General features: G+C 37.0%; 1 protein-coding gene across 2 annotated transcripts in view; it reads left to right on the forward strand.

Moving 5' to 3' along the window:
* TBC1D19 (TBC1 domain family member 19) overlaps positions 1-12,633 on the forward strand; it is a 174,860-nt gene that overhangs the window by 132,332 nt on the left and 29,895 nt on the right. For both annotated transcript variants that reach the window (XM_010368898.2, XM_030925828.1), the window contains 2 exons: positions 6,770-6,854; positions 8,930-8,974. In XM_010368898.2, the coding sequence (XP_010367200.1) occupies positions 6,770-6,854; positions 8,930-8,974 (130 nt within the window). The remainder of the gene's footprint in view (positions 1-6,769; positions 6,855-8,929; positions 8,975-12,633) is intronic.

Genomic DNA, 12,633 nt, shown 5'->3' on the forward strand with positions numbered 1-12,633 from the left:
TCAGTTTCTTATAACTCTTCTAAATGAAGTAAATTACTATCATGTGTAGCTTCATCCTCATAAAGTTTTAATTTTTACTTAATTAGTAATTAATCTAATTACTAATTACTAAAAAAACTAGCCAGGCGAGGTGGAGGGCGCCTGTGGTCCCAGCTGCTCGGGAGCCTGAGGCAGGAGAATGGCGTGAACCCGGGAGGCGGAGCTTGCAGTGAGCTGAGATCCAGCCACTGCACTCTAGCCTGGGCGACAGAGGTAGACTCCGTCTCAAAAAAAAAAAAAAAATTAAGTTGCATAACAATGTGAATATACCCAATAGTGCTAAACTGTACCCTTAGAAATGGTTGTCGTCAATTTTATGTTGTGATTTGTTTTACTACAATTAAATTTTTTTAAAATTGATATTATCAAACACAGTCTCACATAAATTTTTCACATCTATTAAGGTAAATGTGAATTTTATTTTTTGACTTATTAATATAATAAATATTTTCCAATAATTAAGAAAAACCATTGGGCTCTAAAAATTCTAAATTTATAAATATTAATCTCTTCTCCTGCCAAACTTTCACATACCACTGTGGTAGGTAGCATAATGGCCCCCAAAGATGTACACATCCTAATCCCTGAAATTTGTGTGCTACCAGTTTGGATATGGTTTGTCCCTGTGAAAACTCCTGTTAAAATTTGATTCCCAATGTGGTAGTGCTGGAAGATGGGCCTGGTGGGAGGTGTCTGGGTCATGTGGGCAGATCCTTTATGAAGAGCTTAAAGTATCTCTGTGGGACAGGACTAGCTGCCATGAAACCAGGTTGTTCCTTCTCATGTTTGGTCTCTTTGTATATACCTGCTTACCCTTCCATTTTGTGCCATGAGTACAAGCAGCATAAGACTTTCACTAGATAGGCTGTCCAATCTTAGACTTTCCAGCCACCAGAATCATGAGCCAAATAAGCCTCTTTTCTTTATAAATTACCTAGCCTCAGGTATTCTGGTACAGTCACACAAAATGTGACTTATGTGACAAATGGGATTATGCAGATGTGATTAAATAGAAGATCTTTAAATGGGGAGATTATTTAGGATTGTCTGGTTGGGCCCCATGTAACCAAGGATTCTTATACATGAAAGAGAGAAGCAGCAAGGTCAAAATCAGAAAGAGATGCGATGACGCTCTCTGCTGGCCTTGAAGACAGAGGAAGGGGCCACAAGTCAAGGAATACAGGTGCACTCTAGGTTCTAGAAAGGGCATGAAAAACCCAGATTCTCCTCTGGAGCATCCACAAGCAACAGAGCCCTGCCAATGCCTTGATTCAAGCCCAGTGAAACCCATTTCAAATTCAACTAAATTTATGGCAGCAATAATAAAGTAATAGAACCAATCAACAAATACTACAATAAACATATATAATTAGGGTAAAATAATACAACAAGAAAATATACTTACAAACATCTTTCTACTATTGCCTAGAGGAAAAACAATTCCTAAAGAAACATTTGTATTAACTTTCCCTTAGTTTAGCAGACTCGTAGAAGCACAGTAATTTTAGAAGAAGCTCTATGATTAATATATCTCCCTAGAGTCCCTGCTGCCCTAGAGAAGACAAGATATCTGAGACTGTTCTAAAGAAAACATTGGCAACTGTAAGGTGATAATGCCAGAAGTGGTGTATGTTAGACAGTACGTACTGGTGTGCAACCCTGGGATACAAGCAAAGAGCTGTCAACTCTTATTCTAATCTGAGTTGCTTTAACTTCTGAGATTCTAATTTTTGTATCTGTATGGAAATGACTGTTCAGTTATAAATCTGCTAGAAAATGGTATGATTATATGAAGATGACAATTTCAATCAAATTAACTAGAAAATCTAACTAGCAGTAAAACAAATCACAACATAAAATTGACGACAACCATTTCTAAGGGTACAGTTTAGCACTATTGGGTATATTCACATTGTTATGCAACTTAATTTTTTTTTTTTTTTTTTTTGAGACGGAGTCTACCTCTGTCGCCCAGGCTAGAGTGCAGTGGCTGGATCTCAGCTCACTGCAAGCTCCGCCTCCCGGGTTCACGCCATTCTCCTGCCTCAGGCTCCCGAGCAGCTGGGACCACAGGCGCCCTCCACCTCGCCTGGCTAGTTTTTTGTATTTTTTTTTTTTTTTAGTAGAGACGGGGTTTCCCCGTGTTAGCCAGGATGGTCTCGATCTCCTGACCTCATGATCCGCCTGTCTTGGCCTCCCAAAGTGCTGGGATTACAGGCTTGAGCCACCGCGCCCGGCCTAATATTCATTTTTATACTAACTTTTTATACACTGGAAATCAAGTATTAATATATTTTCTTGACATAATAGTGTTTATCTGAAACCAACATTGGTGATATTAATGTAAGTTAATGTTACTCATTAGTGAAATACTAGAGATGTTCCCACTAAAGGAAGGAAAGAACATATCGTTTTGGAATTTCTCAACAATGGAATAAGAAAAATAAAGTAATAAATAACAGAAAGAACACAACATTATTGTTAACTATAGATATTTAAAAATTCAAGGGATTGGACTGAAAGCCAGTAGAACTAATAAGATGTTCAGTTAACTGCCTCTTTACCAAATAAAATATTAAAATCCTTTACTCTTTTAAATATGAGTAATAATCAGTTAGACTATGTAATAGAAAATAGAGTTAGGCAACATAAGGGATTGAACTTACACAGCCCCCTTTTAGACTGTAAACATATAGAAATGCTGGAAAAAGAAAACAAGGGATATAAATATACAGCCAAATAGCCATCACATTTTTCAATGCGTATACTCTGTGACCGGGCAATTCTATTCCTATGTATTTGTTCTACAGAGACACTCATATGTGTAAAATGATACAGTAAAAGGCTAATTGTTTTGGTATTGTCAGAAACAGCATAAAGTTGAACATGAATGTTCATATATTGGGGAGTAACCCATTAAATAAATCATGGAATACATATTCAGTGAAACATGATACAGCCCTTTAAAAATGAATGCAGTGGATCAAACTCAGTGGCTCACGCCTGTAATCCCAGCACTTTGGAAGGCTGAGGCAGGAGGATTACTTGAGCCCGAGAGTTCAAAACCAGCCTGGGCAACATAAATGGACCCTGTCTCTACCAAAAAAAAAAAAAGGAAAAAAATGAGGCAGCTCTGTATATACTGATAGGAAAAGATCTCTTTAATGCATTAAGTTTGTTTTAAAAAGCAGGTACCAAACATTGTGTATGGTGCTCCTACCACTTGAGCTGAAACTACTCTTGTCAAGGTCATCAAGAACTAAATCCAGTGACCAATTATCCACCCTCCTTTTAGCTAATCTCTCAACAGCATATGATTCATTTGTGCTGCTTCTTCACTTGGGTTTCAAGACACCACATTCTTTTTAGTCTTCCTCTTATTTTTCTAGTCACCAGTGGCAAATTCAGCATTTTGCGGACCGAAAGCTTATACAATTTGGAGGGCCTTCTTTAAGACAGAGAGTATCATATTATAAATACAAAACCAGATAAGAACATGTATTTTTGTTTTGAATGAGGAAAAATTTGTAACAAATTATTAGAACTATAGAGATTCAGGTCTTTTTCTTCTGAGATCTTATTAAGCAGTTTACTAGAAACACATACATAGAAATGCTTTCTGATTACACACTGACTTACTTTCCTTGCCTAGGACACTCTGTGTTTCCCAGCAACTTGCAGCACTCACAGAGCATCATGGTAAATCCACCTTTGATGGTTACTCACTACTCCGTTGTCTAGGCTGGTTCCTTCTCTTTTCTCTGATATCCTAGAATGCCTCAGGTCTCAGTTCTTCGTCTGCTTTTCTCTAGTTACACTCACTTACTTGATGATTTCACCAAGCTCACCTATTTTGTGGCTTTCAGTAGCATCTATATGTTGATAACTCTCAAATTTATATCTTCAGTTTAAACTTTTCTTCTATATTCCATACAAATATCTCCAATTACCTCTTCAATTTTTCCATTTAGGTGTCTTGCAGACATCTCAAACTTAGCATGTTGAGACATGAACCCATGATCTCGCTCCCCAAACTGTTCTGCCTGCCAACTTTCCCTGTTAAAGGCGTTCCACTTGCTGAGATCAAACATCCTTCTACTTTCAACTTCCACATGTTACTCTCCTTGACTCCTGTCTTTCTGCAAAATATCATCTCAATCTATCAGTAACTCCTGTTAGCCCTGCCTTCACAATGTATTTAGAATCTGACCACTTTTTCCCACTTTCACTGTGTTGTAAGATGGGTTCCCAGGGAAGCCAATTTAGACGGAGACCAGCATGCCAAAGGTTTATTAGGGAGTGCTCTTGGAATCAACACATGTAGAAGTCCAGTGAATGAAGCAGGATTGAGCGTAAGGACAAGTCTAGCTGCAATACAGTTTAAATGAAACCCTCAGCCAATGCTGCAGAGAGTTCTAAAGATGGGATAAACTGTCAGACCCATCCTGAGCTGGGGACAAGAATTTCAGACCTTTTTCCCTTGCATCCTCTTCATCAGATGTAGGCCATTTCAGGAAACGGGCATGACCTTGATATTTGAGCAAAATAGCTCTCTTCAGCAGAGGTAGTCCATGAAAAGAGCTGGCTGCTGAGGGCTATTTGCTACAGCACTACCAGCTGCTATAGTCAGTCCTTCATTCCTAGAGGAGGCTCTCTGGGTGGTGTGTCATACATCTGCCACACACTGCTGCCATCTTAGTGAAAGCTACTGTCAATAGTCTCCTAACAAGTCTCCTGGAATGCTCTTGCACATATATCCACATGCTAAGTTTCTCAATTCCTTTCAATATTTGATTAGATATCACCTTCTCAAGGAAACCTCCCTTGAACAGCCTCTTGAAAGTGTCAGCCACTCTTTCTCTGTTCCCCTTTATCTTGTTTCCATAGCACTTGCTACCTGATATACTATGTAATGTAATTATCTATCATATTTGCTATTTATCACACACATTCTGCTCCATCATAATTAAACTCCATAAAAGAGGTGTTTTGTTTGTTTCCTTTTATGTATTCCAAACACAAGGAACAGTGCCTGGTGCATAGTAGGGGCAGAAGAAGAGAATTAGTGAACTGACTAAAAAATAATCTGAGGAAGTCATCCAGAATGGAACAGGGGGGATAAAAGTAAGTAAAAGGCATGGCAGGCTGAATACGTGTAGGTAAATCTTACAGCTCCTAGGAGTCAGGCAGAGGTAAACAGAGAAAATGTGGGAGAGGCATGGTTCAATTAAAAATGCCCAAAGCAATTGACCAGAAAGGTGGTCCAGTTTTTGGAATTTAAATAACTAAAGGTGTACATATTTAGCCATAAGTAAATTCACTCTAGTGTTGTTTGTCGTTGGGGAAAAGTGGAAATAATTAAATGTTCAACAACAATACAGGTTAAATAAATTATTGTTCTTTCATACAGTGGAATATTCTACAACATAAAAATGTGTAGGAAATATTTATCTTACAATAGTGAAAAGAAACTATGTATAATCCTGTTTGGTTTGAAAAAATTATATGTATGAGTATGTTAAAAAAACAGTCTGAAAGGATATACCTCAAATTATTAAGACTGATGGGATTATGGCTGTTTCCCCTTTTGTTGATCATCTATATTTCTGTATTTTTAAAATTAATTTAATTTTTTTTTTAAATAGAGATGAGGTTTCACCATGTTGATCAGGCTGGTCTTGAATTCCTGGGCTCAAGTGATCCTCCTGCCTTGGCCTCCCGAAGTGCTGGGATCATAGGCGTGAGCTGCTGTGCCCAGCCAATACTCTGTATTTCTAAATTTATCATTAATATGTCCCACTTATGTAGTCATTTAAAATATAATGAAAACAATGCAGTGGCAGTGGTTGATACACATTCCACCATTGAACCTGACTGATGCCCAATCTCCATTACCTATCCTTTTTTCCAAAGCCGTATCCCCTTTCTTGTGTCTTGGACACAAGGATTTTTCCTCTGCCTTGACTCTTGCTGCTAGTTCAGCCCTGACTCTGTGCCCCTGTTCTGCCTTTTCAGTCATCTTGAATTCTTATCTTGGTAATATTTTTAGAATCCCAGGTCTTCTAATATCAGGACTCAGATTTCCTGTCACTAATGGCCTTACTGGGTCTTGGACTCCTGCTCCCAAATTCCAGCCTGGTGTCCTCAATCTAGTACCTCCTAATGGACATCCTGGATCCTGACTTTCTACTGTGCCTATTTTCATCTCCACATAGGGTTGACATACTCTACCCTATTTAGCTTCTACCCTTTATTAGGCAACCACTTGTTCTACTGCTGCTGCTATCCTTTGTAAGTACCACGAGTTGCCTTCCCTCCCACCCTGACATGCCTAACTGCCTGATGCATCCCAGCATGAGTCAAGTTCATTTCCTGCACATCCCAAATTGCTGTATGTCACAATAGTTACTCAGGGTCTTCTCCATACATTTTTCATCTGTTAAATTTCTCCCAGGTGTTTCTCTTGTCCAGCTAGAAAACACAAGAGAAGAATCAACTGTTAGTTAGCATTTCTGTTCTTCAAAGTTGAGGTAGCAAATGGTGAGAACTCTTTGGAAGAACTTGGCATCCCACTGTAATGCTTACCAAAGGTATACCGATAAAGGGCATTCTTCCCACCGCAAGGCATGGTACTTGAACTTGAAGGATGCCTCCTGAATAGGAAATAATGAATTACCTAGTTTTATAATAGTGCTTAATTGCTTTTTTTTTTTTCCAATGTTATATTCAGGTATTACTTTGTTTTTCCCGGGATACATCTGTGTTGAGTCACTTTGCATACAACAGTGCCTCGCCACCAAAATCATACATAAGAGGTAAATTTTTAATAATTTTAAGGAAGTATTAAGACTTATATAATCTTGCCAAGAATATATATATATTTTTTTTTTTTTGGAGATAGTGGTGTTGCCAAATTATTTTACTATAAATTACTTAAGATTTCTCTCAGATGACCATAATCATCCTTTCATACCTCAAATCAGTGCCCAAGTAATTTATCACAAATCATGGGAAAGTGGTTCCCAGAAGCAGCATTTCAAGTTACTTTCTCTGTCTTCCCTGTGTACTCTACCCTTTATTGTTGTTTTTATGTCTTATCTGTTGACTTTTCTTTTTCTTTCCATGAGTTTATAACACAGATTTGCTTCTTCTACTTTTTAAAAAATCTATATTTCTTCTCTCAAAATGCTCCACCACACTTAAAACTTTGATATAATTTATATACTTTTAGCTCTCCAATTTCTAGTTTAGTTATTTTTCTCCTCTTTTTCACCAGCTGCTTATAAAATATCAATATCCTGCCATCATCTGAAGATATAAATAACTTCAGCTGAATGCCCTTCCCAACTTTTCCTTTTTATTAAATAGTGAACACCTAACACTGAAAGCTCAGACTTCATTGTGTATGATCATTCTGCCATTTCCACGAAAAAAGAAACTGTTTCTCCTGTATCTCTTATATCTGAACTATCTGCCTGATTGCTCCACCTCCTACCCTAGGAGAGGCCACATAACCTTGTGCTGGATTTGGGCTACCCCTAACTTAAGGTTTTCTTAGGTCCATTGCTTCTAAATTCAATTTATGGAAACCTTTTGTTTCTTTAAGTCATCAGCTGAAAAACTGATTGTAAACTTAATTACCTACTGAGCTCACCTCTCAATTCAGCCAGGATTTTAAGGCCGTTTACCAGTTGATACTGTCTTAACCTAACTAACTTTGCTTCCCTGATTATTCCACAATACCCCATATTCATTCTAGCCTCCCTATAGTCCCTGCATATGGAAGGCTTCCCACTCTCCAATCTTAAAAATCGTATTTCCTTGAAGAACTAGCCTGTACCTCACCATGTCCACCAACCCATCATCCATTTCTCTCTCCTTTGAACTTCTAAGCACTTAAAGTCTATGCTAGAAAAGTTAGCAAATATACCCTAATGTTTCATGGTTTAGTCTGGACTACAAACCACATGGTTGAGGGAACATATATATGTTTGCCTCTCAGCATCTAGTCCAGTAATCAATTTTATCTACCTACCTACCTATCTATTCATTATTCCATTCTCTTCTTGCTCACAAGATCAATCCTTTTTGTCTCCACCCTAACCTGAACTGCTCACGTTTCTTATTCTTCATTTCATCTCTGTTACCACCCCTAACAAAAATAAAAAGAACTCTTTTTTTCACTAAAAATATTACTCTTAGCCCAGTACAAAAATACAAGTAACTTTTCAATAAACTCAAAAGTGTTAGAAAAACTATCAAGGTAAAAGCTATTTAAAGATATTCAGTGGAAGGTGCAAAAACTGAGAACTTTTCAGAGTTTTGAAGGAAAGATACTTTTTAAAACTCTGTTAAATATTTGATTATTGTGAATATACTTTACTTTTCTGGGACAATTCTGATTTCAAATATTCAGCTCCATTCTGAAATCATGTTAACTGTTCTGGTATTCAGAAAATATAACCATACAGCTAGTCATTTAATTTTTAACTTTCAGCACATTCCATAAAGATGTAAACACAGTATTGCAAAGCTTAAGACTTGCTTTAATGAATAGATTAGACTTATTTATAATTAGCAAAAAAAAATATGCATAATAAATAGATATTTCTCTTCTTAAGTGCCTAAGGAACTTGACAGTGTTTGTTCTTTTGGTTGTTTTGTGTCGCTTCTGTTGCACTTAGGTTCGTATTACTTTAATTGATGAAAGAGTTTGCTAATACCAAAAGATTGGCTGGCAAATTTTTATCTTAATTCCATATCATGAAATGACATATCAGTTTATAGTAGTTTTTAAAATTCCGTTGTTAGTACATTCACAAGATAAGTTGATTTTTTAAAGATTTATTTACTTAATCATATTGAAATCCTCTATCATTTTCTCTTATAGGAAAACTAGGACTGGAAGAATATGCTGTCTTTTACCCACCAAATGGTAAGAGTAATGCTATTGCTTCCTCTAGTGGGAAGTGAAAAAATTACAACTTTTATAATCGAAATGTGACTTTCTTATTCTCTCTTTAATGGATAATCATTTATTATCTAAAATAAACCTTCCGTAGAATGTATAATTTAATGAAGTCTTCCACATTTATGGTAGGTTTGTGCTAAATTATGCATACTCTCTCTGACTCTCCCTGGGACCAACAGTAAACCTGTGAGAGAGCTGAGGATGCTTAGATCTAAGTCCAAGGCACTTTGTTTTCCTGTGAAGAACACTAGCTAGTCCAATGAGGACCTTCCTTTTGGGTTTATTGGAGCTGGGCTTTACTCAATTGAGTGGATTGTCTTGTATTGTACCTTATTGTTCTCATAATTTGACCAGTGTAGTATTTATGAAATAAAAAGATTATTAAAAGGTATCACTGAAATCACCTATTTTGATGTTATAAAGTGATCAAATATATAATGACCTCATTAGACATTAAATGTTATTTTGAGATTACTAGACAGGTTTTAAGATAGGCTTCTTGGAAAAGCAATATATAGCAGTCCTTATGATAATATTAAGTTGCATCCTCAAGAAGTTATTTTACTCCAGCAGAGTTAAGAACATGGGTTTTGTAATCCAGCAGACCTGGGTTCAGATCCCAGTTCTGCCAGTTTACCCTATGACCTCAGGTAAGTTACATGACTTCTCTGAACTTCAGGTTCATCATCTGTACTATGTGGATAATACATTAAATGAGATATGGTATATAAAACCACAAAGTGCCTGACATATAGTGAGTGCTCAGAAAATGTAGCAGTTATGAGTGTGCTTAACTTTACTGACCACTATATCTAAAACTCATAGTTGGCTTTAGCTTTCATGGCGCTGTTCTCTCCCTGTGTCTCTCAATATGGAGTCTCAGTTTCTTTCATGGGCCATCTACCTCTGTCCCTCTTTTGATATCTCACTGTTGTTCTGCTGCTCTTCTCTTTTCTTACTTTTATCTAGGGGCTGCCATTTGCTTTCATGATTCTATCTATTGTTAATTACTCTAAAATATCTCCAGTTCGTACTTCTCCTATAATTACCTCAGGCTTAATATGTCCCAGCCTGAACTCACTATTTTATCTTCCTATGCCCACCCCTCAAAAGAAAAAAAAGAAACTAAATTAAAAAACAAAAAACAAAAACCCACCTATTTCTCTCTCAGTTGAATAATCATCTTCCTAGTAACTCGAGGCCATCCTAGATTTCTCTCCACCTTGTCCCCAACTCATCTAATAAGTCACCAGGACCTTCCAATTTTATCTTCCAAATACATCTGGGACCCTCTCTTCCACGCCATCCCTGCTGCCTTGTCTCCTTTCAGTTCTTACTATCTCTAGCTTGTTAATTGCAACAACCATGTAACTGGTCCCTCTTCCCACAGTCTTTTCTAGTTTTGCTGTCTTTTACACTGCTCACTGAGTTATACATCTAAAGTAAAAATCTGCAAATTGCCATTTTTCTCCAAGTGTTCTTAATGGCTTCCCATCTCTTAACAAGTAATATTCAAGCTTCTCAGCATGACATATGAGGACCTCTTGAATCTGTTCCCTATAATCTACCTCCTACCTTCATTTCCCACCATTTCCCATCTCATTTTTTATCATTTATACCCACAGCTACATACTCTCACGAAAGCACTATGCTGCTTCCTGTCTCATCACTTCTCATGTTTCCATGCTTAGAATAGCCCATCTAACCTTTCTTCACCTGGCTGTCATCAAGCTCAGTTTAGGCATGATCCTCTTTCAGGAAGCTTTCCCTGAATCCCCAGGTTAGGCTAAGGGCCCTTCCTCTAGACTCCTATAATACCTAGTCTAAAATCTTTAGTATCTCTAGCTATGTTATCTTGATATTGTTTGTTTATACTTTATCTCCTCTTCTAAATTGCAAGCTTCTTGTAGTTCAGAACCATATCATTCATTTTTGTTGTATCTAGCATGTAATAGGACTGTAATGAGTATTTATTTGAACTCAATTAGAGGTTTGTTAATTTTAACTTTATGTATTACCATTGTTACATCTATTATCCCAGAAACTTACTTTTATAGTAACTTTTTATATTTATCTAAGAAGCAAGAAACAATAACAAATAAAATACCTCTGAATAGTCAAAAGAGTTGTCCATGGATTCGTGTTCTTCTCTCCATCCATAGAAGAGTTTTTTCAACTTAGTTTAGAATATATTAGCTTTTACTTAACACACATGTCTAACAAATTGGTTAACTCTTTTTTATGCCTCCTGGAAAAATGGAAGCATGGAAAAGGCTGATATAGATACGAAAAATTAGCAACAACAGTGAGAAGTAAAAAGGGGACTTCACAAAGGAAAATACAAGAACTGTAAAACAGCATATTAGACCACTCCAGCAAATCAGTCTGGGGCCATTTTATTTAAAAGCCAATAATGCTATGCCCTTTAAGAAGGTATCACTAGGTTGCAGCATATTATAATTTAGCATCTTTATAATGAGCTCAAGACACCAAAAAAAAATCTTACTGTAGTAACAATTGTAACAGTATAGTTATAGCAGCAGCAGCAAACATTTTCCAAGCAGTACTATATCCCAGGCAATGTGTTAAGTATATGACATATATTAATTCATTTAGTCCTTACAAGAACCTATGAGGAAGGTACTAATATTATCCCTATTTACAGATAAAGAAACTGAGGCATAGCGTGTTAACCTGCCCAACAGGTGAGTGACAAAGCCAAGCTTTGAATCCAAGCTGTCTGGCTTCAGAAGCAACATGCTTATCAGGATCCCCTACTGCCTGGGAAGATGTTGCTGAGCTCATTATAGTGAATTTGGGAAGAAAGGAAAGTAGTTAATGTAATGAAAAGGTAGAGGATGTATATAATAGGTTCTGGAAATATTTTCATCCAAAATGCAAACTGTTTAATCCTTAATGAGATAAGCCCACAGCTGTTCATAAATTTAGTTCTACAGAATCATTTCTCCTCTCAGGTTGTTTTAGAACTTGCCAGGATCAAGAAGGACTCTTTTCTCTGGGCAATGATTCTGAAGTTTCAGAACAAGAAGAGACAAAAACCAGTCAATCTACTGTCCCCGCTTTTATTTTAAGCTCAAGGCAATATGTAGCAGCATTTTTATATTACCCACCCTGTTTTGAACCTCTGCCAAAGATAGTACTACTTCAAAATCTTGACACCTCTGTCACTGCTACCACTAAAACTGTTCTGGCTTTCTTGGTCTCAGGGGACCACACATAGAGGTTAGCCTGCAGCTAACTGACACATACTCATTCCCTGACCAAGCCAGTGCTTACAGGGAGGCAGAGGTTTTCTCACCACTACCCCAAACATGCCTATGATTACCTTCCCTGGGAAGGAAATGACAGGCCATGGTGGCATCAGACATTTTGTTCTCTCACTTCATTTGAAGCATCACCAATGGACAGATTTCCTCTAGTAGAGTCACCAAACAGCTAGTGAGCAAAATTTCTGAACTGAGGGAGACTTCTCAGAAGAATTTTATGAGCTTTTTATATTTTTTTATTGTTATTCAACACATATAAATCATCTTTGTTCATTTGATAAGTATTTATTTAGCCTAGCTCACTGTTATAGGAGGGTGATCCACAGTAAATGATAC

This window comes from Rhinopithecus roxellana, chromosome 2 (assembly GCF_007565055.1).
Source record: "Rhinopithecus roxellana isolate Shanxi Qingling chromosome 2, ASM756505v1, whole genome shotgun sequence".
NCBI lineage: Eukaryota > Metazoa > Chordata > Mammalia > Primates > Cercopithecidae > Rhinopithecus > Rhinopithecus roxellana.